This window comes from Schistocerca serialis, unplaced genomic scaffold (genome assembly GCF_023864345.2).
Source record: "Schistocerca serialis cubense isolate TAMUIC-IGC-003099 unplaced genomic scaffold, iqSchSeri2.2 HiC_scaffold_1430, whole genome shotgun sequence".
Taxonomy (NCBI): Eukaryota; Metazoa; Arthropoda; class Insecta; order Orthoptera; family Acrididae; genus Schistocerca; species Schistocerca serialis.
In genome coordinates, this window is record NW_026047659.1 from 117,270 (window position 1) to 143,453 (window position 26,184).

General features: G+C 45.1%; 1 protein-coding gene across 1 annotated transcript in view; it reads right to left on the minus strand.

The window, feature by feature from the left end:
- The window catches only part of LOC126443275 (uncharacterized), a 69,356-nt gene extending 44,683 nt beyond the window's left edge, over positions 1-24,673 (minus strand). Inside the window, exons 1-3 of the mRNA XM_050090892.1 lie at positions 23,200-24,673; positions 13,574-13,740; positions 30-157 (exon numbers count right to left, since the gene is read on the minus strand). Of these exons, the coding sequence (XP_049946849.1) occupies positions 30-157; positions 13,574-13,740; positions 23,200-23,522 (618 nt within the window). The 5' untranslated portion in view covers positions 23,523-24,673. The remainder of the gene's footprint in view (positions 1-29; positions 158-13,573; positions 13,741-23,199) is intronic.
- Between the last annotated feature and the right edge of the window lie 1,511 nt (positions 24,674-26,184).

The window sequence follows — 26,184 nt, forward strand, 5'->3', positions numbered from 1 at the left end:
TTATAAGAGGAGGAAAAAATTCCACTTACCATACGTTCGAATGCGAGGGGAACCAACAGCTGTGAGGCGTGTGTCGCACTGAGTGAGAGCAGCTGCGCCACGTCCCGCCTGTAGCTGGAGAAGCGTTCCCGCAAAACAGCCGCCTGGGCCTGCAGCTCTGCACAAGACGGGAGACGACGGACTGGTGAACAAGCCAGTGGATCAGACTTCTGTAGGAAGCACAGCTTTCACTTTCTGCCCCCACAAAGCGTATGCAGGTAGCATTTACCTTTTGAAACTAGATCAATATACAATGTCAGTAATCGTATGAGTTACAGCATGGACACCTTGACCGGACGTTACAAAGCTCATATTCCAGCGACAAATTTAAAGAGCACATCAAGCAAAGAGAGAGGAGTACCATCACCTAACGTAGATCCGGTAATAAAAATTAACCTATTGGTAGAAGTATCAAAATACCTGAAGAAGTGGAAATGTAGAACTGTTTCAAAAATCACCCACACAGCTTGCCCAACAATAAGACAGATTTAAGAAATAAGAGACCTCGAGATAAATTCCAGTCAGTTTTACGTGCTAATAATAGAAAGTAACATAAATGAGAATGTATAGTTTGGCTATTTGACTTTGACTTACTGACAAGCATAGGACGTAACGATTTGCACAGAATCGTGTTTATGCTGGTTTTACAATATGAGTAGTCTTTACTGTGTTTCCCGTGAGTTGTATGATATGTATGGAAATGAGGAAGAATTATGTCCACTCATACACGTTTTTATATTTAGGATGTATTTATTTTAACATAAGTAATATATTTTATTAATTCAGTAAAAAATTGAATAAGGTGTTTTGCAAGTGTAGCTGAAAAAGCCATTCTCGGCCTAAACTTTCTAAGGAGCATGGAAATGTATGACTACATTTGTACTGGTACAGGACCTTACATATTGACAGTACATTTTACAATTACATGATGATACACATAATGTTCTGTAATGTGTGACATGTATCCCATCACATGTTTTTATCTCTTTTTTGTACTCCTTTTTCTTTTTATTTGTCCACCGGATCAATTCATGTACGAGAGTTGTGAATGCGATTTATACTTTTGTGATATATAATTATTACTGCCATGTTTTTATGAGCAGCCAAGCTACTGTAAGCCTTTGACGATGGATACCATATGTACTATTACGCACTATCACAATAAAGAAATGTCTTATCTTAATTCTTTACATCAAATGCTTGTATCGTAAACAGAATGCCAAATTTTGTTAACAAATATAAACACGATATTAAGATACTCTGGTATAAAACGTTTACTGTGGCATGTACAATCACTGCTAAGGGCAAAGAAGAAACGACTTGTGAATATGTTCCCCACCAACCGCCTCACTTGTCGTATAAACATCATGAACAGTGATTTGAGGAGATTCATGTTAGTGATGTTAACATCAGTAACAATAAATTTACCTGATGCCATTGCTATGATCCTTACGCTCATCTAAAGTTGATGTACACTCGGAGTTAGGAGGCTCAACATACAGAGACAACAGTGAGATATACACACGTCAGAAGATTCGTAAATTTTGACACCTCCAGTGGCCCGATGCAAGTGATGTGCTGTTTTTAGCATTTTTTGTAATATAACTGCCTCATGTGTGGGAGGATAGTGGCGTTCTATACATGCCATCTGCACTTCACTTTTCGGTTATTGCTGTATACCTGTATAAAGTGCATAGGATTGAAAATGTAGTCGTGAAAACAAATAATGTTACAGTTAATGGCAGATACGACGTCTTTAAGAAAAATACTGCATTATTTTTCGCATTTCATCCTTATGCGAGCTTATTTTCAGTACAGAAAAGACATTGCTAAAGATGGAGAATGATGTGTGTACACGATGTTTACTGCGTTCCTAATGCTATTGGAATTACTCAGCGGCAAATCTCAAAAGAGAAAGTCCAAGGAACGTGCATCTTTACGACTTTGTAAAAAAAAAAAAAACGAATCATCGGCATGAGGGACTTGAGAGCATCGTACCGACACATTACACTGGCATCTGGCTGTAGGGCAACGACTGCAGAATGTATAGCAACGGGTTGGGAGAAGTTCACCAGCCATCACTGACAGACCGATGTAGCCTGGGTTTAGATCTGTGGCTACCACTGACACCACACCACAAGCAGCACAGTGTAGGGCGTTCTGTGGTGTTCAGCGGCGGGAGTCGCTTTTGCCTGTGGCGGTCAGGTCGACGCTGCTCTGTCCTCAGGTGGCCTCGTGAGACTTCACGGGAAGCAGCGGCCGTCGAGGGGCCTACCTCCCCAGCCCACAGAAACAAACGGGGGTCAGGAAGACTCGCGATCAAATCATGTGGAAGGCACATGGAAGAGTTCTTAGGCATTTCGAAAATTGTTCAGAAATTTGGAAGCCAAATTATTATTCGAACTGGTTCTCCAGATAAACAAGCAGTATCTCTTGAAAATATCGTTCACATAGTTCTGTATGTTCAAGGACACATAAGTGAGAGGACATCCGCACAATTACCTAAAGAGCTCTCACACTCAAGTTGCTGACAAGAATATGTATATAAGAGGAAAAAGTAGGTTGAGGAAGTGCTAGATTACGATTAATTTGGTTTTAGGAAAGGTAAAGGCATCAGAGAAGGACTTCTGGGTTGGCGATTGATGATTAAAGCGAGACTTAAGGAAAATCTAGAAGCGTCCGTAGGATTTGTAGTTAGATAAAAATCGTACGATAATTTAAAATGATGCAGGATTTCCGAAACTCTCATAAAAATGAGTGTAACCCCTAGCAAAAGAAGGGTTACGTGCAATATGTACATCAAACAAGAGGAAAAAATAGGAAGACCAATAACTGCTCAGATTAGGAAAGGTGAAAGACATACATGTAATCGCCCCTACCATTCAATTTGTATATCGAAGAAGCAATGACAGACATAAACGAGGGGTTCAGAAATGGAATTAAAATTCGTGTTGAAAGGCTATCAATGACAGGAATAGCTGATGTCATTGCAGTTCTCAGTGGAAGGGAGAGGTAACTGTAGGAAGTGTTGAATAGAATGAACAATCTAATGTGTACACTCTATGAATTAAGACTAAACCGAAGAAAGACTAAATGAATGAAGTCTAGCAGAAATGGGATCAGTGTTGAACTTAAGGTCAGAACTGTAGACGAGGATCTAGACCAACTGAAAGATTCTGCTACCTTGAGAATAAAGTAACTCATAATGGCCAAGTTAAAGAGAACATGAAAAGCAGAGAAGAACATCCAAAGAGGATGTTCCTGGCCAAACGAAGTCAACTAACATCAAATGTCAGTTTTGTAACAACGAAAACAAACAATTATTGATGAAATTATTTAATAGGATAGATAAAAGAATCTACTCACGAAGCAGCGGCAGAACACACATGAAAGACTGTTGTGATTGGCAGACTTTTGGAACCAGTGGCACCTTCTTCAGACAGAAGGGTTGAAGGGGAAAGAAGAAGGGTGAAGGAAAAGGACTGAAGAAGTCTAGGAAAAGGGGTAGATTTTGGGAAAGTCACCCAGAACAGCGGGTCAGGTAGTCTTACCGTACAAGATGAGAATGAAAGACTGATTGTTGAGGACTGCATCGGACAGGATTTGGAAACCTGAGAGCTTAAAGAACACAGGCTAACATGCAAGACAGAGATTACTGCTAAAACAGTGATCACAAGTTAATAAGAGTGTGTCCTCCTGTCACCACCTATAATAGCCCCGTAACTAGGAAAACATATTCTATCAAAGGGAGAGCCAGTTGCGAAACGACACAAGTCATATACCAGCTATTATAACACTGTTCAGCCTTCTACATAGGCATGACTACCATCAGATTATCAGTTAGCATGAATGGGTATAGGGTGAGGGTATACACTGCCAACTCACAATATCCTGTGGCAGAGCGTGCTCTACAGCATGACATTCGTGACCTCGGCGCCTGTTTCACCATCTGGATTCTTCCCCCAGACACCAGTTTCCCAGAACTCCATAGCTGGGAACTGCCTCTACAACATGTCCTTCGTTCTCGCCACCCAGCTTTTTATCACTTTAACTGCTCTTTGCTTCACTCCGTTTCAGTTTCCTGCATCTTTCATTGTCTTTCCCATCTATTTTTCACCGCCCCATCCCACCTCTGTTATGTACAATGCACTTAGCGTCTCACTCTTTATAACTTGTGATAAATGTCTTAGCAGTAATCTCTGTCGTACATATCACCTCGTCTTCTACCTTTAAGCTCTTAGGTTTTCAAATCTCGTCCGATGCAGTCCCCAAAAATTAGTCTTCCCTTCTCATCTCGTACGGTAAGTCTCCCCTGACCTGCGGTTCTGGGTGACTTTTCCAAAATCTACCCCTTTTCCTAGACCTCTCCAGTCCTTTTCCTTCACCCTTCTTCCTTCCCTTTCAACCCTCCTACCTAAAGAAGGGGCCACTGGCCAGAAAGCTTGTCAATCACAACAGTCTTTTATGTGTGTGCTCTGCTGCCGCTTGGTGAGTAGTTTTTTTTTATCTATCCAATTAAATTTCAGTTTTAGCTGGAATACGAGTAACTCATAGTGTAAGTTTGGAGCACAGTATTCTATGAAAGTGAATCATGGACAGTGGGAAAACCGGGACAGAAGGGAACTGAAGCGTTTGATATGTGGTGCTCGAGAAGAATGTCGAAAATTAGATTGACTGATAAGAAAAGAAATGATGAGTTTCTCATCAGAATCGGTGAAGAATGGAACATACCAAATACTTTGGTAGGACGATGGGACTGCATTTTGTTCTTGGTCATGCAACCTTATTGTTCCCTCTTGGTTCTTGTACGTGTTACCCGTCTTTCTTTGCAACTTACTCTTATTTTTCTCAATATTTCGAACATTTTGCAGACTTTTACATTTCCGGATGCTTTTTCTAGGTCTACAGGGCCTATGAATGTGTACATTTTATTTTCCAAGTTTTGCTTCCCGCATCAGTTACAATGTCAGACGTGCCGCCCTCTTGTGCTATTAGCCTTCTGACAGTCAAAATGATCGTCATGTATCATATCCTCTATTATCTTTTCCATTCCTCTGTATATACACTCCTGGAAATGGAAAAAAGAACACATTGACACCGGTGTGTCAGACCCACCATACTTGCTCCGGACACTGCGAGAGGGCTGTACAAGCAAAGATCACACGCACAGCACAGCGGACACACCAGGAACCGCGGTGTTGGCCGTCCAATGGCGCTAGCTGCGCAGCATTTGTGCACCGCCGCCGTCAGTGTCAGCCAGTTTGCCGTGGCATACGGAGCTCCATCGCAGTCTTTAACACTGGTAGCATGCCGCGACAGCGTGGACGTGAACCGTATGTGCAGCTGACGGACTTTGAGCGAGGGCGTATAGTGGGCATGCGGGAGGCCGGGTGGACGTACCGCCGAATTGCTCAACACGTGGGGCGTGAGGTCTCCACAGTACATCGATGTTGTCGCCAGTGGTCGGCGGAAGGTGCACGTGCCCGTCGACCTGGGACCGGACCGCAGCGACGCACGGATGCACGCCAAGACCGTAGGATCCTACACAGTGCCGTAGGGGACCGCACCGCCACTTCCCAGCAAATTAGGGACACTGTTGCTCCTGGGGTATCGGTGAGGACCATTCGCAACCGTCTCCATGAAGCTGGGCTACGGTCCCGCACACCGTTAGGCCGTCTTCCGCTCACGCCCCAATATCGTGCAGCCGGCCTCCAGTGGTGTCGCGACAGGCGTGAATGGAGGGACGAATGGAGACGTGTCGTCTTCAGCGATGAGAGTCGCTTCTGCCTTGGTGCCAATGATGGTCGTATGCGTGTTTGGCGCCGTGCAGGTGAGCGCCACAATCAGGACTGCATACGACCGAGGCACACAGGGCCAACACCCGGCATCATGGTGTGGGGAGCGATCTCCTACACTGGCCGTACACCACTGGTGATCGTCGAGGGGACACTGAATAGTGCACGGTACATCCAAACCGTCATCGAACCCATCGTTCTACCATTCCTAGACCGGCAAGGGAACTTGCTGTTCCAACAGGACAATGCACGTCCGCATGTATCCCGTGCCACCCAACGTGCTCTAGAAGGTGTAAGTCAACTACCCTGGCCAGCAAGATCTCCGGATCTGTCCCCCATTGAGCATGTTTGGGACTGGATGAAGCGTCGTCTCACGCGGTCTGCACGTCCAGCACGAACGCTGGTCCAACTGAGGCGCCAGGTGGAAATGGCATGGCAAGCCGTTCCACAGGACTACATCCAGCATCTCTACGATCGTCTCCATGGGAGAATAGCAGCCTGCATTGCGGCGAAAGGTGGATATACACTGTACTAGTGCCGACATTGTGCATGCTCTATTGCCTGTGTCTATGTGCCTGTGGTTCTGTCAGTGTGATCATGTGATGTATCTGACCCCAGGAATGTGTCAATAAAGTTTCCCCTTCCTGGAACAATGAATTCACGGTGTTCTTATTTCAATTTCCAGGAGTGTATTATTCCTGTCGACAAAGAAAGCTTGTCAATCACAACAGTATTTTATGTGTGTGCTCTGCTGCCGCTTGGTGAGTAGTTTTTTTTTATCTATCCAATTAAATTTCAGTTTTAGCTGGAATACGAGTAACTCATAGTGTAAGTTTGGAGCACAGTATTCTGTGAAAGTGAATCATGGACAGTGGGAAAACCGGGACAGAAGGGAACTGAAGCGTTTGATATGTGGTGCTAGAGAAGAATGTCGAAAATTAGATTGACTGATAAGAAAAGAAATGATGAGTTTCTCATCAGAATCGGTGAAGAATGGAACATACCAAATACTTTGGTAGGACGATGGGACTGCATTTTGTTCTTGGTCATGCAACCTTATTGTTCCCTCTTGGTTCTTGTACGTATTACCCGTCTTTCTTTGCAACTTACTCTTATTTTTCTCCATATTTCGAACATTTTGCAGACTTTTACATTTCCGGATGCTTTTTCTAGGTCTACAGGGCCTATGAATGTGTCCATTTTATTTTCCAAGTTTTGCTTCCCTCATCAGTTACAATGTCAGACGTGCTAATAGCCTTCTGACAGTCAAAATGATCATCATCTATCGTATCCTCTATTATCCTTTCCATCCCTCTGTATATATTATTCCTGTCGACAAATTCCATACATGAGGTGTTAAGCTGATTGTGCGATAGGCCTCGCAAGTATCTGCATATATCTTCAGGGTTGTATCTAATGGTATTGCGCCATTCTCGTATATTCTAGACGCCAACTTCAGTAGTTCTTGGTTGACACTTTCGCCAATGATTTCGGAAACTCCGTAGGTATGTTACCTATCGCTTCTGCCTTCCAAAGCTGTGTTAAACTCTGACTCTTATGTGGGGTCACCGAGCGAGGTGGCGCAGTGGTTAGACACTGGACTCGCATTCGGGAGGACGACGGTTCAATCCCGCGTCCGGCCATCCTGATTTAGGTTTTCCGTGATTTCCCTAAATCGCTCCAGGCAAATGCCGGGATGGTTCCTTTCAAAGGGCACGGCCGACTTCCTTCCCCATCCTTCCCTAATCCGATGAGACCGATGACCTCGCTGTCTGGTCTCCTTCCCCAAACAACTCAACTCAACTCTTATGTGGGATCTCCAGTGTCTTCCGTTGTGATTCTCATTTCTTCTTCTGTCAAGTCATCAGACGGGTCTTTCCCCTCGTTGATGCCTTCAGTTTATTCTCTCCACCTACCTACACTGTCCTCTGCATTTGACAGTGGAATTCCCAATGCTCTCTTAAAGATGACGTCTTCACTTTTAATTACGTCAAATGTTCTTTTGAGTAATCTGTACAATGAATAAATCTTTCAGACGACCATGTGTTATTCTTTCTCTTCACATTTTTCCAACAGCCATTTCGCTTTGGTTTCACATCTACCTCTAGTTACTTCGTTCCCAAGTGACTTATACTGCTGTATTCCTGTGTTCCTCTGAACGTTTTTGCACCTTCTGCATTTACCGATCAGTTGCAGTGTTTTTTTCTGTTTGCCAAGGTTTCTTTTCCTTTAGCTCCTTATATCTAACTTTGTTTGATATATGGAACATAAAATCCCGTCTGAGACCTGCAATCATTTTTATGTTAATAATTGGCCATCGATGCTGTACAATCGCATGAGATGTTCAATTGAATCTTTCATTATAACATATTATGCGTTTCGGGATTACACCCATCTTCAGACATATGTTACAAGCAAGTACAAAACATAAGTGAACAGCACACTCAACACGTCTCAACGTCACAGAAAATGAGATCTGGCCATATGAGTTACATAGCACAAACCTGAACTCCTTCCTACCCTACCAGGCATACAGTCTTGACAACTCAAAGAAGGTGTCGGGGCGCTGCATGGTCATGTGCTCCATGCATTCACAAGTAATTCAATAATAATATACTCAGAATATAAATCTAACAGGGTGTAATTACGACGAGCTAACGGGTACTCGGAAAAATTTATACGACAGTTTGGAGCTAAAATTCTTAACAAGACGCGGCAGTCAGGCCGCCAAAAATTAAATAGTAATATTGTGTCAATGGAATATGTTGGACCATGTTGCCAAAAAAAAAACTAGAGCCTTTAGGAAGGCTGGCGTTCGCTAGGCTTCCATACAAGGAAGTAGTTGGGGGGAATATTAGTACATACGGACGAAGGGAAAACAGATAAGTTTAAGCAATCCGGTGTATACGAAAGTAAGTGTGGGGGATGTGCTGGGACATACATTGGCCAGACGGATAGGGATTTTGCCACAAGGTTTAGAGAACATAACTATAGTAATAATAGTGGGCTGGGCTGCCATATGAGGGAGACTGGCCAAAAGCGGGCCCTGATAGAAGATAGCCTAAGAATTCAGCATTTGTAACCTAAAGGGAAGATTTTAGATAACTTTGAAGATCTGGAGATCTACGCGCGTATACAGCACGCTGCACACCCAGTATTTAATAAACAGGCTTCCGGTGGGAACCACTGGTTTTCTGGTTTGTTTGAACGTATATTATTTTGAACTTGGTATCTATTATCCCCTCTTTAGAAGTATTATTGTGTATTTTATAGGAGCTGGTGGTGTTCTGTCCACGTACCGCTATGATAAGCTAGGTTTTTTTGCCCAGTGGTTGGGTAGTTTATCGTCATACAGGGAAAGTTAGATGAGCATATAGGTTGTCATTTACAGATTTGTCCACCACAGTGCCCTTTGGGTGCTCTTTGGTGACACCATGGTTTATTTTATTGATTTTTAGACTAAAGTTTTAACACTTTTAATGTTTTGTATTTGTTTTTTAAAACTCTATAGCTCTCCGGTATCCGGATAGCATAGGTAGGACTCGGGCAATTGTCGTGCCACTAGTTTATATAAGGAATGTATGAGGTATAGCCCACGTATCTTTTGCGACTTTATGAAAATGCTCTTCCTCTCACCATTAAACTTTTTCCATGTGGTAGAGAAGTGTAAGTTGGTGTTTGAAGGCTTCTGTCTGGACAGTCATGGCCCATGCGTATCACTTGGCTGTAACTCGATAGGCGGATGGCTTCCGCCGATGTGGTTGCCGTTGGCTATAACAGATGCCGCCTAAGGCGTTTGTGTACGCGAGCTGATCACAAGGTTTGAGTTTATGATGGATAATGTTGGTTATATTTAATTTGGTGGTATTCTTTTAGAGATTTGAGAGGTTGAAAGGTTTATTCACCAAGGAACTCCCCCCCCCCTCTCCCTATTATTTATTTTATATTGACATATGTTTTGAGTAGTGTTTAGTGCCACTACTGGCTATAGGCATAGTATGGCAATGTAAAAAAATTTGGAGTTTAGAAAAAATTTTTAAAACTTTTAGTGTTAACGTGTACAGAAGTACTATTCCGACTGCTAGTCGTAATTACACCCTGTTAGATTTATATGATGAGAATATTATTCTTAAATTACATGTAAACCATACAGCACCCCCTACCGAGGGCGCTTCGCCGCTGGTTGACTTGTTTAGCGTCAGTATACACTCTGCTTCAAGACTGCTCGTGCCGCAGTCATATGTTATTCGACACCTTCTTTGAGTTGTCAAGGCTGTACGCCTGGTTGGGTAGGAAGGAGTTGAAGTTTGCGGTATGTAACTCATATGACTACATCTCACTTTCTGTAACGTTGAGACGCGTTGAGTGTGCTGTTCGCTTATGTTTTGTACGTGTTTGTAACATATATCTGAAGATGGGTGTTAAACCTGAAACGCGTAACATGTTCTAATAAAAGAGTCAATTGAACATCTCTTAACTTTATAGCGATTGTAGAGCATTGGTTGCCAGTTATTAACTTTGTTTGTCCAACTTCTGTGATGCCCTTTTCATAGACGTCCATTCCTCTTCAAATGAACTGCCTGTGTGGTATTCATCAACGTAGTATCTACAGCCCAAGAGAAATTCAGAGGAATTTCATGAATGCTCTCCACTTCAGTGTCCCACTCCTTCCCGCATTTATCCTGCCAGACAATTCTCTTAAACTCCTATCCACTCTTCATCGCAATTCAATTGAGATCTGAGCTTATATCTGGCCCTACGCGAGCCACACAATCTAAGAGCAGGATTTAGAAAACGATAGATCTCGACTTCTAGACGTAGATAATCGGAAAATTCTTCCCATAAATACAGAAGTACGAGTATTAACAAGAGCCTCACCAGGACGTAACCTCAGATGGAACTTTCCTGTGCCTCGATCCTTTTCGAAGCATACCTCCCGTGCGGAAGCGAGCTACCGACGGTTACGAGTTAAAACAAAGAGCGACAGAGGGAGAGAGAAAGCGACTCCCCTCTCTTCCACTCCGCTCCAAGGCCAAATGTCGTGTGCAATCATGACTGTTTGTACTGAAGCAATAATGTTATGTAATTGCAGTAGGTAAAGTTTTGATATTTTTATCATTATGTAATTTGTTAAAAGAAAGGCGAACAAACATGTAAAAGTAATGCATCCACAGTTTGAAACAGTTACACTGTTTTACATTTAAGTCAACTTAAACATGCAGAGCTACAATTTTTGTAGTATGTGTATTCTGATATAAAGCATAGCATGTGGAATTTATGAAACCCCATACATTAATTTCTGTCATCAGTGATAATACCTGCTACAGTTGCAACATTTTACATCAGCAGTTGATTTTATCACTGGGGATGTGTATCAACAGTTGTGCATGTCCCATCAAGAGAAACGTGTGTTCTTATGTGTCTCCATTGTTGTTGTTGTTGTTGTTATTAGCAGAAGTAGTATAATTACCGCTACCGTGTGCTGCTCGTGTACCTCGCATGTCGTAATGTTGACTCATTGAGATGTCAGGTTATATGTAAGAGAGTGCACGAATGCCTTAATTTTATCAGGTGGAATAAACGCATAAAGAAGTAAATAAATGTACACAATGTGCCAAATTCCGCTACTTTTTATAACGCACTTTACACAATTTCAAAGGACATGGGCTCTGTCGTTTCTTGCGACTCTTAGTGTTTGTTCTGCTGGGGTCGGCATCGTTTAGTGGATCCCCGTACGCTCTGTAGCGTGCGGCATTAAAGGTCTAAAAATTTCGGAAAAGTTACAGTACCTTCCTGCATTGTCACTTTTATCGCAACGACAATGAACGGGAGTCTTAAAACGTCACGTGTCAGAGATCTGTGCTGAAGTTTAGTGAGCGTGCAGTCTAGATCGCATCACATCGCATAGTGATTTTTAGTCCGGACCTGTGCGCTACCTTCATGCTGAGTGCCCTGGGGACGCTCCCAAGAGAGCAGCCGTGTTCACAGGCCACGTGGACACGCTCCTGGCTGGACGACCGAACACTCAGCCGTCCTGCCGCATCCCGACATGGCCGCTAAGCCATCCGGTCTCAGCCTCACAGCAAATGTCTGCGACCAGCGTGTGGGCAGCGGCGGTCTCAACGTCCCTGCGGTCTGGCGGCTCTACGGGACCTGTTGAGTGACGTCAGATGAACACGACACAACTGGAGAGACTCGTGGACTCTCTTTGTCGGCCAACTTAGGCCCTTGTCGAGGCTAGAGGCGGTGTGCTCTACTCCTGTGTCAGCATGATCTCTCTTTATCTGACATCGAATGAAATCTGTCCTCAACCTTCATGTTTATTACTTGTAACCTTCCACGTAAACATAACTAACTCGACCTTCTTTTGTAAGGAGAAAAACGTACACTTGCGAGATCTCAACCCTAGATGCCAAACACCCGCCCTCTCTTAAAATAAATGGCCATACTTATGATAATACTCATTTTAGACGTCTTGAGTGCAGAGTTTTTAGAGTTCTGTAGGTGCAGGTTGCCTGCCACTGGCTGCGCCCCACTGCAGCTGCCTGATGCACGAGTGCAGAGCACTGTGCAGCGGGGTGACGTCCAGAGCCCTCAGACCCGCTTCATGTCGCAAGTGTGGGAAGACGTGCGTGGAGCCGGTCACGTCTGCCCCATGTGCTTCGAAACTTTGTTCTTCAAGTAGAACACATTTTATTCAACGTCAAAAACGGGTAAGCAATTTGAGCAGATAGTATTTCAATGCCATGCGCATATATGGTCAACACTGTTTAGCAATATTTTAGGACATATTCTGCAGCAGTTTTTTATAACACACACGCACACACACATACAGATCTCTGTTACAAAGGCAAGGTGAAACCTGACAATACTAGCTCTTCAAACCAAGCTTCCTAAACAGTCAGTTCGTGATTTTACGTCTCCGTCGCATTGTGCCAATGAAGTTGTTTGACGAAAATGATCCTGGTGAAAGGGTATCGTCATGATTGTCACCACCATCCTCTCATAAAGAATAGTCTAACGTCAATCAACTATTCTTCTCTCCATTTAACGGGTCTTCTCTATGACTGCCGCAACTAAATCGCAAGGTACAAATAGTAGCACAAAGAAACGCTCATAGAGTTTCTTTTGCCTCGTGTAAGAGTTAGTCGAATAGCCACATATAACGACGCTTACCGGTCACAACTGTCGCGAGCTTTGACGTTTAAACGTGGCAATTTGACCGTCACTGTATACTGCTCCTGGACGTGCCACACTGTCGCTTGTCGGTTCACCGGCACTATAAACGCGAACCTCTTACTCACCGTACCGTACAGTAGTTCGAGCTCCGACGATGGGCGAACGCAGCGGAGCGTGCCAGAAACAAGTGGTACACGAGCGTTGAAAAGCTATGTGTTCAGAAGGTCTTAACTGCGTACAATCATCCAAATCTCCGCGCGACATAGACAGCTGGGGCTCACACCTTGCAAGTGTGCGTTTTGTATGTGAGACCAGGTTGGTCATCTTCTCTTGTTAGATGCAATCGGTTGTGGTTAGACAACTGTTTCTTTTCTTCAGTGTGATTATTATTTAGTTCTTATGTTTTTATTTCTGTGCACTGTTATTAGGACTGAATTTTCAAATGTGGTGCAACTCCATCATCATGTGTTCATAAGCATCGACGAGAGTTTTTATAGAATACCTAAATGAGCACATTACGCTTTATTTAACAATAACGAACTTCCAAATAATATACTCACCAGGTTTATCCAACCACACTAACTGAACACGACGCCGCCTCTCACATCTCACCCTGCTGACCGTGGCCCTTGCGATGCGTCGAACAGCACGCACTGACTGGGACAGGATATGATGCCTCAGATCATCCGCTTGCAGCGTTGTCACGTTCCATTCCATGTTGTTCAACCTTTCAAAATAAAATGGAGTCAGCTTATGTGACAGATGATATTCTGAAACTTGACTGTATTTTGTAGACTAGAATAGTGAAAACTAAACTGAACTTGCCCTTCTCCAGCTCTTACGTTTCCCATTGATAGAGGTCGCCAGCCCATTAGAGACGAATCGAGGTGTCAGACAGGAATTGTTGCGTACATTACGACTGGTATCGAGTCTGCTAACATATTATGGCGAACTGATCATTTCTGATGAAATACAAGAATTCACATACAAACATGCAGCCAGAACTATGATTGGACAAGCACGGCAGACCGCCTTCAAAGGCATGGAGTGGGCGCTCCCCCACAACACGGCTCACCGTCTGCTCCTGGGCGCCATAGTCACGAGCAGCACTTCCACTATAATACCACGTCTTCAGGACGTTGCCATGTCTCTCCTGTGCCGTTTGGATGAGGTTGAATCTTGGTCTTTCGTGACAAGAAAGACCATACTGCACTACCTTACTCAGTTGGACTGAATTCTTATAGCACTCTGTCTTAGGAATTAGCACCTTGGCATCCTTGATTGTGAGATTAGCAGGGACAAAACTGGACAGAACATGCAACCACTAAGTGGGAGCTGTTGTAGCAATGTCATTAAGTGTCAACATGGCTCCTTAACGCTTTAGCACAATATGCGACAGCTCAATAACCAACAGAAATTGCAGCGTTGTTTTGTTTGTCTACATTTGCTCCCCAGTTTTTTTGCAGGAATGTAGTGCAGTTGATTTAGAATAGAACCAAACGACTTTCACAGGTCCGCGCAGTGCCGCATAAATGACAGTGACAGGAAGAGGGAGACACCAAGGTAATTAAGGAAGTAGCTGCAGGAAATTTTGGTCCTATCCAGGGGCACATATGACTGCCTGTGTGCCTCTGTATCATGGAGGTAGAACTCTGTGGTCTCAGTTCTGCTTGTGTTTTGCTCGAGTCTCTATCTGTAAAAGTACTCCCTCAGTTTGGTGTCAACTCGGAGGCTCGTCAACACAGTCAGTAAGTAGCCTGTTCCACCAGACGAATGTGGTCACTAGGCGACCACTACGAACAACAATAAAAAACTACCTGGGACCTTGGAGTGCGAAGAAATTTGCTAAGGGGACACGTGAAACGGATCCTGGAACAGTGGAGTGGGCTTGTGTTCACCGGCGAGCACAGGTTTCGAACGTCGACTGGGGCTCGTCGTGCAAGGCTGTGTAGGCGACCAGGCACCGGTGCAGGTCTCTATCCATGGGTTCTGCTGTGGGGCGGGACTGTCGTAGTTTGGGCTGCTATTATGGTAATACTAACAGTAGCAGAAAACAGTATAAGGGGAGTAGGATTCTTTAGGAAGGTAGAGCAGAGAGTGTGTTACAGTGAACAGTTCAGTGATACAGTTACGCTTATCACAATCGACAGCAAACCAACTCCGACAACGATAGTTCAGATACTACATGCCGGCCCTACGAGAGCGACAGCCAGGCGTCCGTCTTGTATCCTCAGGTTCTTCGCTTCATACAACTTCTTGGAATGTTGTGAGTAGGTATTCATCTTGAGGTGATTTCTCGACATGAAATCTCACTTTTTATCTCGTCTTTGATTTAAGAACAAAAATTTGAAATGATTCAACCTTGAACAAACACGGTTTCTTCTCTTCTTACCGATACGTATTTCGGCCATATTACATTATCACCAGCGGGTTTCCTTTATTCTTTTGCAGAGTAAACTATCGCATTGGGATACGCATATTTTTGGGAATGTGTTACTTTTTCCTCAGAACGTTATAACAGACATGTATACCATAGTAACACATGGACGTCATCTGCAATACCGAGATACCAGCCAAACTGGAAATGGCAGACACGGACATCAGCAACAGCATGTGCCATTAACGCATACATCTTTCTGAGAGCGTTTTGAATGCAAATGTACAATTCTAAAATTATACGTTTCCCATTGTAACAATATATTCTTTCTAGTATGAAATTTTCTCTCTACAGCGGAGTGTGCGCTGATATGAAACTTCCTGGCAGATTAAAACTGTGTGCCGCACCGAGACTCGAACTCAAGACTTTTTCCTTTTGCGGGCAAGTGCTCTACCAACTTTTTTTATTTTCTTTTTTTATGAAGAGGAAAAGAATTTTTCGCATCCACCCAGGCGCGAACCCATGACCTTCCGTATCCTATTCCCGCGCGCTAACTACATTTTTTTTTTTTTTAAGGAAGGTCACAGGTCGTGGTACACGCCGCACTAGCAGTGGGGTCTCTTCACGGCAATGCCGGTGCGTCGGGGCCCAAACCCCTCCTCCCACCCCTTTTTTCATGTCCCCAGTTGGGTCATAGCACTAAGTGTGCAGAAATCTTAACGCAAAATTCCCATTCTCCGATGTAAGAAACACAAAGAAACCTCTTCTCTGAGTAGAAACTGAACACTTATAAAAACTTAACAATTCTTCTTGAATCACACAAATACTTTGGAAGTCGAACACGAGTAATTCTGAACAAAATGTTTTGAGAAAACTCTTCGTGTAACATAGAAGATTCGGAAGCAAGGTAATAGTAAATAATAATAACACAACTGACTTTTAATTTTCTTCTGTTCGTTCTCGTCCAAGGTGTTGTAGTGGTTCCACATATTTAACCGACACCCATTCTTTCAAAAATGATCTCCAGCATGTTGCCGTAGTGCTTCTTGCGGTTGCGATACGTGCTGATTTCTGCGTATTCACACTCCATGTAAACGCGGAATTCTATCTCGTTGTCCGACCCAAGTTTGTTGATGACATAACTAACATATTTTCCCGGTAAGCAGCTAATGGCGTTGGTTTTTAATTTCGGAAAGTATGTCATGTCTGGTCTCAGGAGGAGCGATTGCGTTATATATTCGGCCGAGGATCTGGCGACAAAGGCGATTTGTTGCCTGATCCAATTCCAGTTATTCACACTGCCGCCACAGGTGAATCTGTGGATGAGTGTATCCACCAGACTGCATTTTCCACAAAGGTGTGTCTGGTTTAAACCGATCCCATACAGTGTCTCGTTAGTGCTGATGACATTGTTAACTGTTTTGTACCATGCGGAAATAGCGTCTGCAGATAGCCCGGCATAGTTGATGTTCCGCCATACAGCTTTCCAGTCACAATTAGGGAATTTCTTTTCAATTTTGTTTCTGCCCTCACTTAACTTCCTTTCAAGTATGATGTCGCGCGCTGTGGTACATGTGTTGCTTCTGATTTCGTCACTAAGGTAACTTGCTTCGAGGAAAAAGTTCGTCACATACTGCAGACGGGCATTAATCCTTCGCACATCAATCGGTGCTTGCAGGCTATGGGGTGTCACAGCCGCAAAGAGCTTTGCGGTTATACATTGTGTAAGTTCTCGGAGTACATGGAAAGTCCGTTTGAGGAACAGAGCAGACGCTTTATTTCGAATGTCCACCAAACCGAGGCCCCCGTTTATGACATCCAGTATAACGGTAGTCGCACCAACCCTGAATATGTCTCCTCGCCACAAATAATTGGTAACAGTGGACATGATCCCTTTCGATACTAGTTTGGGGATTGGAAATACCTGTGCAGTGAAATACGTTTTAGACAAAATGCAGGAGTTCGTGAATCTGACTTTTCGCACCTGGTCCACAGTTCGATGGATGTTCTCCATTACAGCACCATGAACTTTCCTCCTAGCTTCCGTCCAGTTAAAAGCAGCCATCCTCATCGGACATGTCATTAAGGTTATTCCCAAAGTTTTGTGTTTGTTGTCTTGTTTTGCCCATGACAGTCGGAGGTGATCTAGGCCCCGCAGATTCAATATTTTACTTTTGTTTTCATTGGTTGTCGCTCCCGACGCTAGACAATACTTTTGTATTTCTCTTTCCAGTGTAACTGTCTCCTCCTTATTCCTTATTACAACACCCACGTCATCAGCATAAGCTCGTATGACGGTTTTCTCACCACTCAATGTTATGCCTGTTAGTCTTGCGTGGACACTGCGGAGAAAGGGCTCTAAAGGTACGGAAAATAAAAACATAGATAAGGGACTGCCCTGTGGAACCCCTCGCCTTATCTGTATGGGTTTAGATGTTTGGCCATTGATTACTATTTTCGCATTTATACCTGTTGCAATATTTCTTAGCATGTTGACAATCTGAGGGTGCAAAGCCATTCTTGACAACGTCGCAAAGAGGTATCTATGACTAACGCGGTCAAAAGCTTTGTTGAAATCTATAAAGATTAAAGCACATTTTATACTTGCCACTGACGTAACTGCAATGACGTCTCTGTATGCAGATAGACTTTCGAATATCGTTCTGGTTGGAGAACAAGATTAATGATGACTCAATATTTTGTTGGAAAAGGCACGGAGTCTTTTGTTGATAATACGCGAAATTATTTTGTAATTAGAATTTAGTAGCGAAAGAGGCCGAAAATTGTTTAAGTTGGTTTTGCCTTTACTCTTAGGAATCAGTACTATTTTACTTTCCTTAAACTCTGCAGAGACCGCTTTTCCGGTCAGGACCACATTCGCCATGGAAGTGATCTTGTCCCCAATTACAGACCAGTAGCGGGCATAAAAATCCACAGGGAGGCCACCAAGTCCCGGAGATTTTTTGAGAGGTGAGTTACGCACTGCCTCATGCACTTCATCTGTAGTAATAGGTGACAGGATGTCAGCGTTTTCTGTTCCCGACAACTGTGGACCTAAAATAGTGAGAAAGTCCTCGAGAGCTGCATCGTCCACTGTGGTGGGGGCGTATAAGTTGTCATAGTACCTGTGGACTTGGTCCAGTATTTCTTTCTGGCATGTGAGCCTTGTACCAGTACGCGTCTGGACTTCATCAATAAAAGCTTGACGTCTGTTTTCAGCATGCCGCACCAAGTGATACAGAGAAGCAGTTTCACCAGCTACTACTGATGTGGCTTTCGATTTAATTTTTAGTCCCTCCATCTGTTGCTGTTTAATGCTTAATAACTTGGCTTTTGTTTTTTGATATCATTCAGACGAATTACGTCATCATTTGCCTCTTGATAAAAGTCTCTTAAAACTTTATAATAAAACTCCATTGTATTCCTCAACTCCCTGCGCCTCGCTACACTATACTGCAAGACAACTTTCAGCAGCCTTGGTTCAGCCCTCCTAGTCCACCAGTCAGTGACTGTTGGGTGCTTGTCTGCTGTGCGGACGCACATAGTCCACGCTACTCTTATTTCCTGTTCCAGTTCTTCGTCAGTTAAAACAGACATATTCAAATCCATTGCCCTCTGAATCGACGGGTTGGCTGTACACTTGAATTAAAGCAAGTTAAAAGTGTACTGTGATCGCTAAAATACACAGGAACAGTTTCAACGTTTAATAAAAAATTTTGCAAATTTGGTGACACGTAAATTCTATCTAGTCTGCTGCGGGAGTGGCTGGTTATATGCGTGAAGTCGACTGATGTCGGGTGCTGAAGTTCCTATACATCTTTGAGTTGTAGATCACTTACTAACTTTTTTAACTGTGGCGAGTAGCTGAAATTGGGTTGCTGATCTTTCTGGTTTAAAACACAGTTAATATGTCCACCTAATATAAGAGAACACGGATTTTTCCTCAATAAATAAATTAGTTCATCTTGAAAAAACATCGCACCATCCAATTTATGGGAATTTCCTGATGGGGCGTGAAGGTTAAGCACGGTCATATCGAAAATTTTTATGCCTACGGCTCTTCCTGATTCTAGTCGTTCGATTTCAGTCACCGGAATGCCTTCCCTTATAAGAATGGCTGTACCGATATGGCTTCCGTAGAAATACTAACAATTTCAAAAAAGCCTGGGATCCGAAATGCCGTCATCGCAACTTCTCGTAGCAACGCGATATCTGTCCCACACTAGTACAAGAATTCTTCTGATCCTGTCAATTTGAAGGGTGACTGTATTTATTAATGTTAATAGTAGTAGTGCTATAAACTTGCATCACAGACGTACCAGAAGAAGCTATTTGGGATGAGGATCGGTATGATTATAGCAGCAACGACCTTCTCTCCAAGTCACGATCTTTACAAGCTGTGTGCCCATTACATGCACTAACTTCATAGAAAAAATTTTACTGCTTTTAAACAAAGTGCTTGAAAAGAAAATTATCCTGAAATCCTGACAATGCATTGCTATAAGTCACTGTGGTCTTTCTCTTTCTCCTCGTCAGTGTTGGCCCTGATGACTTCATATTTAATATTCTTTTTCTTGACGTCTTTCTTCTCTGGAGTGGTTTTCGCTTGATGACGCGTGACAGCAAGACCTTGTTTCGGTCGCAGCCTCCGACGGTGGCCGTCTTGCGCAACGGCTGTGGCTTGCGAGTCGTCAATATTTGGCTCCGGGGTGTTGTCGGTTGCGCTGTCTTGCTGGCGAGGCGGTGATGCTTGTTTATTTCCTCCTTCGGCGCGGTGTTGCGCTTCGGAGCCAGCAGGTTGTTTACTTGGTACTTCCTCGTACTGTTCGCACTGTATGGGCTGTGCACTCGATGCGGTTATTGCAGCTGTGACCTCAGGCTCAGGGTCACATTTCCGTGAAAGGTCACTACCAGCTGCGTCACTATCTGCTCGTGGCGGTGTAAGTGCTTGTGCGGGAGTGGGAGCCACATCGAACTGCATTTCATCTCCTTTTACCACTTCCAACAGGACTCGGCTTCGGCTTCCTGGCAACGGGTGATTCACAGGAAGAGTCCTCATCAACATTTTTTTCAGTGTCCTCTAGAGGACGCTTTTTAGTGGGAGTCTCGCTGTCACGGACGGAATTTCAGCAGTTAATGCAGGTTTTGAAGGCGGAAAGTCATTAACATTAAGTGCAACATTTTCAGAGGTAGTAACAGGATCCACGACAGCCGCCGCCTCTTAGGGGTTTGCCCTGAGTAAATAACATGCGCCTTGTGCCCGTCAACAAAGATGTGGGAGGGAATGTTTGCCTTCACTTCCATCTCCACGGAGCGAATGCCGTTAAAGCAGTGCAGCTTGAAATGCGAAGCCCACCTTTCGTTGACTATTTGCCTGACAACCCCACACTTTGAAAGGACATCTTTAATTTTCGAGTTGTCTACTTCTACCGGAATATTCAAAACCCTAACATTTCTAATTACAAACTCGGAATTCCTGAGTTTTACAGTACTTGTAGTACCATCACGGTGTATAAATTCCGTTTCATAACCAAATTTTTCCAGAATGCGGTCTACACTCACGGAATCGTTAAACTTTACAAACATGCAGTATTCATCAGAGTCTAGCTGCATGGTATGAGCAGATTCAGGATGAAGCCCAAATACCTCGGTAATCTAGTCGTGTATTTCCAGTGCAGAGGGCTGTACTCGACGGGTGTACTTGTCGAAGGTGAAAATCACGGTGTTTTTTCTCACGGAGTTTGCCACGGTGTTCTGCAGCGAAGAAATTTCGGACAACGCCGAAATCCCAACAGCACTACGTAGAAAGACAACATGAACGAAGACCAATAGCCAATAAACAGTCACGAAACACGAAAACACTGGCGTAAACACTGAACGTTCACGGAGCAAACTCGAGGAGCGTGCGACCGCGGCGACAGCTAAAGCCAGACTGCTGGCTTACACGATCTGTTGGTCTACCAATGTGGACTGTCCAAGTATCTGCAACGAATGGTGAACCACTCGTAGTGATGTGAGGCAGTGGCGTAAAAAGATCCTAGCCGACAGGGCTGTTGACGAGTGTCACTCCAAGTGACTGGCGATCGCTTTCAAACCAGACGCAAATTGCGAATTCCTGGCAAAGCAGCTCCATCTGAACCAGCCGCCTAGCAATCGTTCGGAAGGCGGCTGCACAGACTCGACATTTGGAGTCGGCGGCCGTCGTTCACACAGACACACACAGCTGCGCGTCTTGCGTGGGCCAAACCACACAGAGACGGACAGTGGCCGGGTGGAGGTGCGTCACACGAGTCGCGCGATTTCGCCTCTTCTGAAATTATGGCGATTGGACTGACGGCCTATAGAGGATGCAGTTCAAGCCACTGGTGGTTCCATGCTGTCATAGGGGTGTTTCTGTCGCCGTGACTTGGATTCAGTCACCAAGGTTAATGTGAACCTGAAGCAGCACGTTTATTTCAACATTGTCGGTGACGAAGTGTTGCCCCATTCTCTGGACACTTGCGTTGTAGAAGATGACACACACAGTCGTGTTCCCAGGGCTGCGTGCATACACTCCCGGTTTCACGAACACTCGGGCGCCCTACAGCACCTCGAGGCGACCACTAGACAACCCGGTCTCAGAGCCGCAGACGTTGTACGGTACTGTCTGGAACAGCGGCTGAGACGTGGCAGCCGACGTCCCCACACACTGGTAGCTCTGCGCGATCTGATGCGTCAGTGGGAGGCCTCGGGCAGGTGCTGCGTATCTGAAGAAACTTCCGGAACTCTCTTCCCCGCCGCGTTGACGAAGTCTTCGAGGCTAGAGGCGGTAATACCGTGATGCCATTTCATGATCCTTGAAGCAAAAGTTGGCCTGAATGTGACTGTCTTACTATAACTTAATGACGTACGGAAAGAATGGGAATCATGCACCAGCTAGTTGTACTTGACAAGTTTATTCGAATCCTTACCTAGGTTTAAACGGATATAAGCCTTTCTTCCTTGCAAGAAGTAGCAACGTGTGTAAACTTATTGTGCGAATAGAGAAAACAGGTCATAAAGCTCAGTCAACACTAAAATGACCCATATAAATGCTAACGTATAGCCACGTGGCTTAATGAACAGTAAAGCAAGGTAAAAGTGTGAATAAACATCTGACGTGCCACTGGTTGGCTGTTCGATTCCTATGGGTTCCATAATTTTACTGTTGTTGACTGCTGCCATGTTAGAGATTTTAATTATGTATGTACAGCAAATGTTGTGGAGTATTACTGTAATCTGGTGGTGCTGGGTGTTGACTCTATAATTGCTTCTTTCGAAAAGTAATTAATTTAGCCACTTGCAGTGTTTATGGTTCACTTTTGAACTAATTTACAACTAACAACGATACCGAGCTACAGCTGTTGTCATCTCAAACGACGCTGTACTTTTATTGATTTTTGATAATACGGTTGGGAAATAGGAATATAAATTCAATTTTAGTAAGGCAAGCAGTCTCGATGAAAAGCTTTTTTTGTTCGTTACCGCTTTCAGTCTCTGACTGTCATCATCAGATCATTTACTGTCTGCTGTAGCGACATGCGGAGACAGAGAGCGGAGAGAGACGTGTGCCACGAGGCACATTCCATTGACTGCTCAGTGGAAAGTGTCAACAGAAGAGGCGGCGGCAGAAGGTATTACCGCGCTTCCTCTTTTGGTCTCACAAATGTGCCCTTATTGACAGATAGTTAGTATCGCAAAATAGGAAAAGTAGGTGACAGCATTGAGAATAAATTTATGGAAAGAAGTAGTTGTACGGTTAGTAGTAATGGCGTCGAGTGGTCTACATACCTCGGTACAGAGCAGGAGTCGAGACAGTCGTCAGCGATCCGGCAGTCGAGCTCCTCGAGGAGGTCGTAGGATTCGCGCGACGTGAAGCGGCGGAGCTGCGCCAGGGCGCCGGCGCACCCCCCTCCCTCCTCCGCTCCAGCTGCTGGCGGCGGCGGCAGTCCGGAGTCCCAGAGGCGGGCTGCCAGGCGCTGCACAGCTGAGAGCGCGGGGGGCGGCTGCTCCAGCCTGTCGCACTTTGCGAACCACGGTGACCAATCTGCAAAACGCTCTTCAGTCACCTCGAGGTCTGCACTCTGACTCACAAGCTTCCACGGGCTACTCATATGCTCATCACTACTAGCAGCTACTGAAAGTGAAACACTAAGAGAACTGCAGCGAACGATAATGGACACGGCGAGAGGTGTGCTGCACACTTTCACAAGCAAAAGGTCAACAAGTCAGCTGACTGTCAGCACGGCGGCCACTGCTGCGGCTGCCCTTGGCGAGGAAGCGGGCAGAGCTGCGCCGACAGTACAACACTGGACACTGTGCCGTCATTCCGTATGAGCCCAAGTTCTGACTGCAGCAGCGGTGTGGGCGGTCCGTGCATCGAAGCCCTGAGCAGAGCGGAGAATGCCAGCTTGCACTCTCGCCCATCTCACGGGGAGCCACTCGGTATACAATACGTGATTGGTTACACTGATCGCAGCTGTTGCATTTCTGAGTCCTTGAGGCAGCTCGCTTGCGATACTTTCGACATCCTTTCAACAAAATAATTTAATGTCGCATGTCAGCCATGCTGTTCTGCCCCAGCTTGACAGAGTTAGCACCGCTACCACAGGAACGTGCGATGTACCTGGCTAGGCGCAGACAGTAATATTTAAGTGAAAATCACACTTATCGTTAACTGGTTTGATTGACGGGATTGGGAATAAGACATATGGACCCGTGCTCATAAACCTTTGCAGAACGCCAGAGCAGATAGAGTCTCACGTTGGTGTCAGAGCTGGCAGTGCGGGGCTGGAGAGGAGACTCCAGGCTGGCCGAGAGGCAGCTGGGCTGCAGGCGGCAGGGCGCTCCAGACTGGAGCGGCAGTCGGTGGGAGCCTTTCCTGGTGACTTCAGATCTCCAGTCCAGGCTGGGCCGTGAATGACGACCCCGGGCATTCTGTACTCTCATCTCCTGGAGCGCCGCACACTTGGCCTGTCTCATCACAGTCTACCCGCCAAGTACTGCGTCACAGTCAAGTAACTGCAGCCTGAAAAGCTGGAATTCCCAATGATGTAATCGGCACACCACTCTCCTCTCGCTTTAATCTCTGGGATCCGCCTCTGAGCTGTATTTTCCTCTTAGCTGTAGCCGTGTTTACCCAGGATATCTCGTTAGGTAAGCAGCAGAGGCGCTGCCATTCGTTGTTCTGCACACTTCCGAGGCAGTAGTTGTGAACGTTCAGCGCTTACGGAGCAGGGAGAAAACAAATGTTATAGCTAAGTACTCATCAAATGTTGAAATCATGTTAGAAATAATCGTACTTAAATTACCGACCGATATGCGAGTGCGGTTGACATACGGTTCCTCGCCGCAAATAAAGCAACAATGAAGGCACTGAGTGGCAGAGAGTGGCTTTGCACTAAAAAGCGCTGATCTGTTCTCACCTGCCAGAAAGGTTACGGCAGAATCTCTGGACACACAAAAGATATTCTGCCTGCTCATTCCCTCACGAGGGACTCACGTCTTTTTCAGCAAATGCGTGATAAAACCCGCAGTGAGTTGGACTGCAAAATGAAGCAAAAGGAAAGAAGAAAGCGTAATGTCTCTGTGAAGGAACAGACGGTTAGCCCGCGCAGCTACACTCGTCAGATCCGCTTCGCTAAGGCAGCCCAGCCGAGGCTACCTCGGCGGTGAGCTGACCTCGCCGGTAAACATTCTGAAAGTTCCGTACCCGCCCAGTGAGACTGCTAATTCTGATGACGTCTCTCGCTGTCGGTGTGGCTACCGGGCTGTAAACATACAAACAGTCGCTTCTGATGGGACTGTGCGCAGCTACTACTGTTAACCGAAAAATCGGGATGCCATTGCTGTATGCCACTTGTAATTAACCACTGCGAATGTTTGAGTAATGCATACCTGATATCAATGAACGTAATTGACTCGTACAGAGGGAAGTCCACGCTCCTGGCACAACACGGAGACCTCCGCCTCGTCGTGTCTGAGGGCCGACTGACTCACTTGGCGCTCTCCGTAACCTGCGACGTACAATTGTATGACTCGGTGTTTCTCGTATATTCTCGCGAGAGCCTGTCCCCGCCAACTGTGTAGCGATACCTGAAGCTTCCCGTACTGGAATAAGGCTACAGTTACGGCCAATGCCTCAGGGAGTTTCCCCGACAATCACTGTAACCAAAGGGAACTACCCCTGTTACCATTAAGTGTGTTTACGGCCGACTGGCGCGCCTCCTCCACGTACTCCCCGACCTGCGTGTCTGGCTGCAGGCAGGCCGGCCTCCCACGCAGCGGGCCACGGCCCCCACCCCCGCGCTGGGCGACTCGCGTTCTCCGGCCGTGGGAACACACTCCAGCCACAGCCAGGAACCTCGAAAGTCTGGAAACTCTACATGCCCCAGAAAAGCGCTGGTTGTGCAGATTATAAATATATGTAATGAAACAATCGTACTTCGATTCTGCCTCGTACGTGATCATTTTTTCTTCATCTTTAGTTTTTATCGTGTGATATTTTATCTTGTTTAAATAGCAAGTGTATGACTGAAACCATTACGCGGGGACTGTTAAGGTTCACTTTGTCTTCTGAACCTCCGCGAGGAAGTTTATGGGCATTCCTACAGCAGACAGGAGTGATGGGAAAGATCGCCAGTAATATACTGGCGGAAAAAAATAGCAGCGCAAGAAATATAATTAGTGTGAAGTAATGAAATTGCGGGAGTACACATCTCTAGATGAAACACCTTAAAGCTTCGAAGGGAATTATGAAATTCAGAGGCCGCCGCC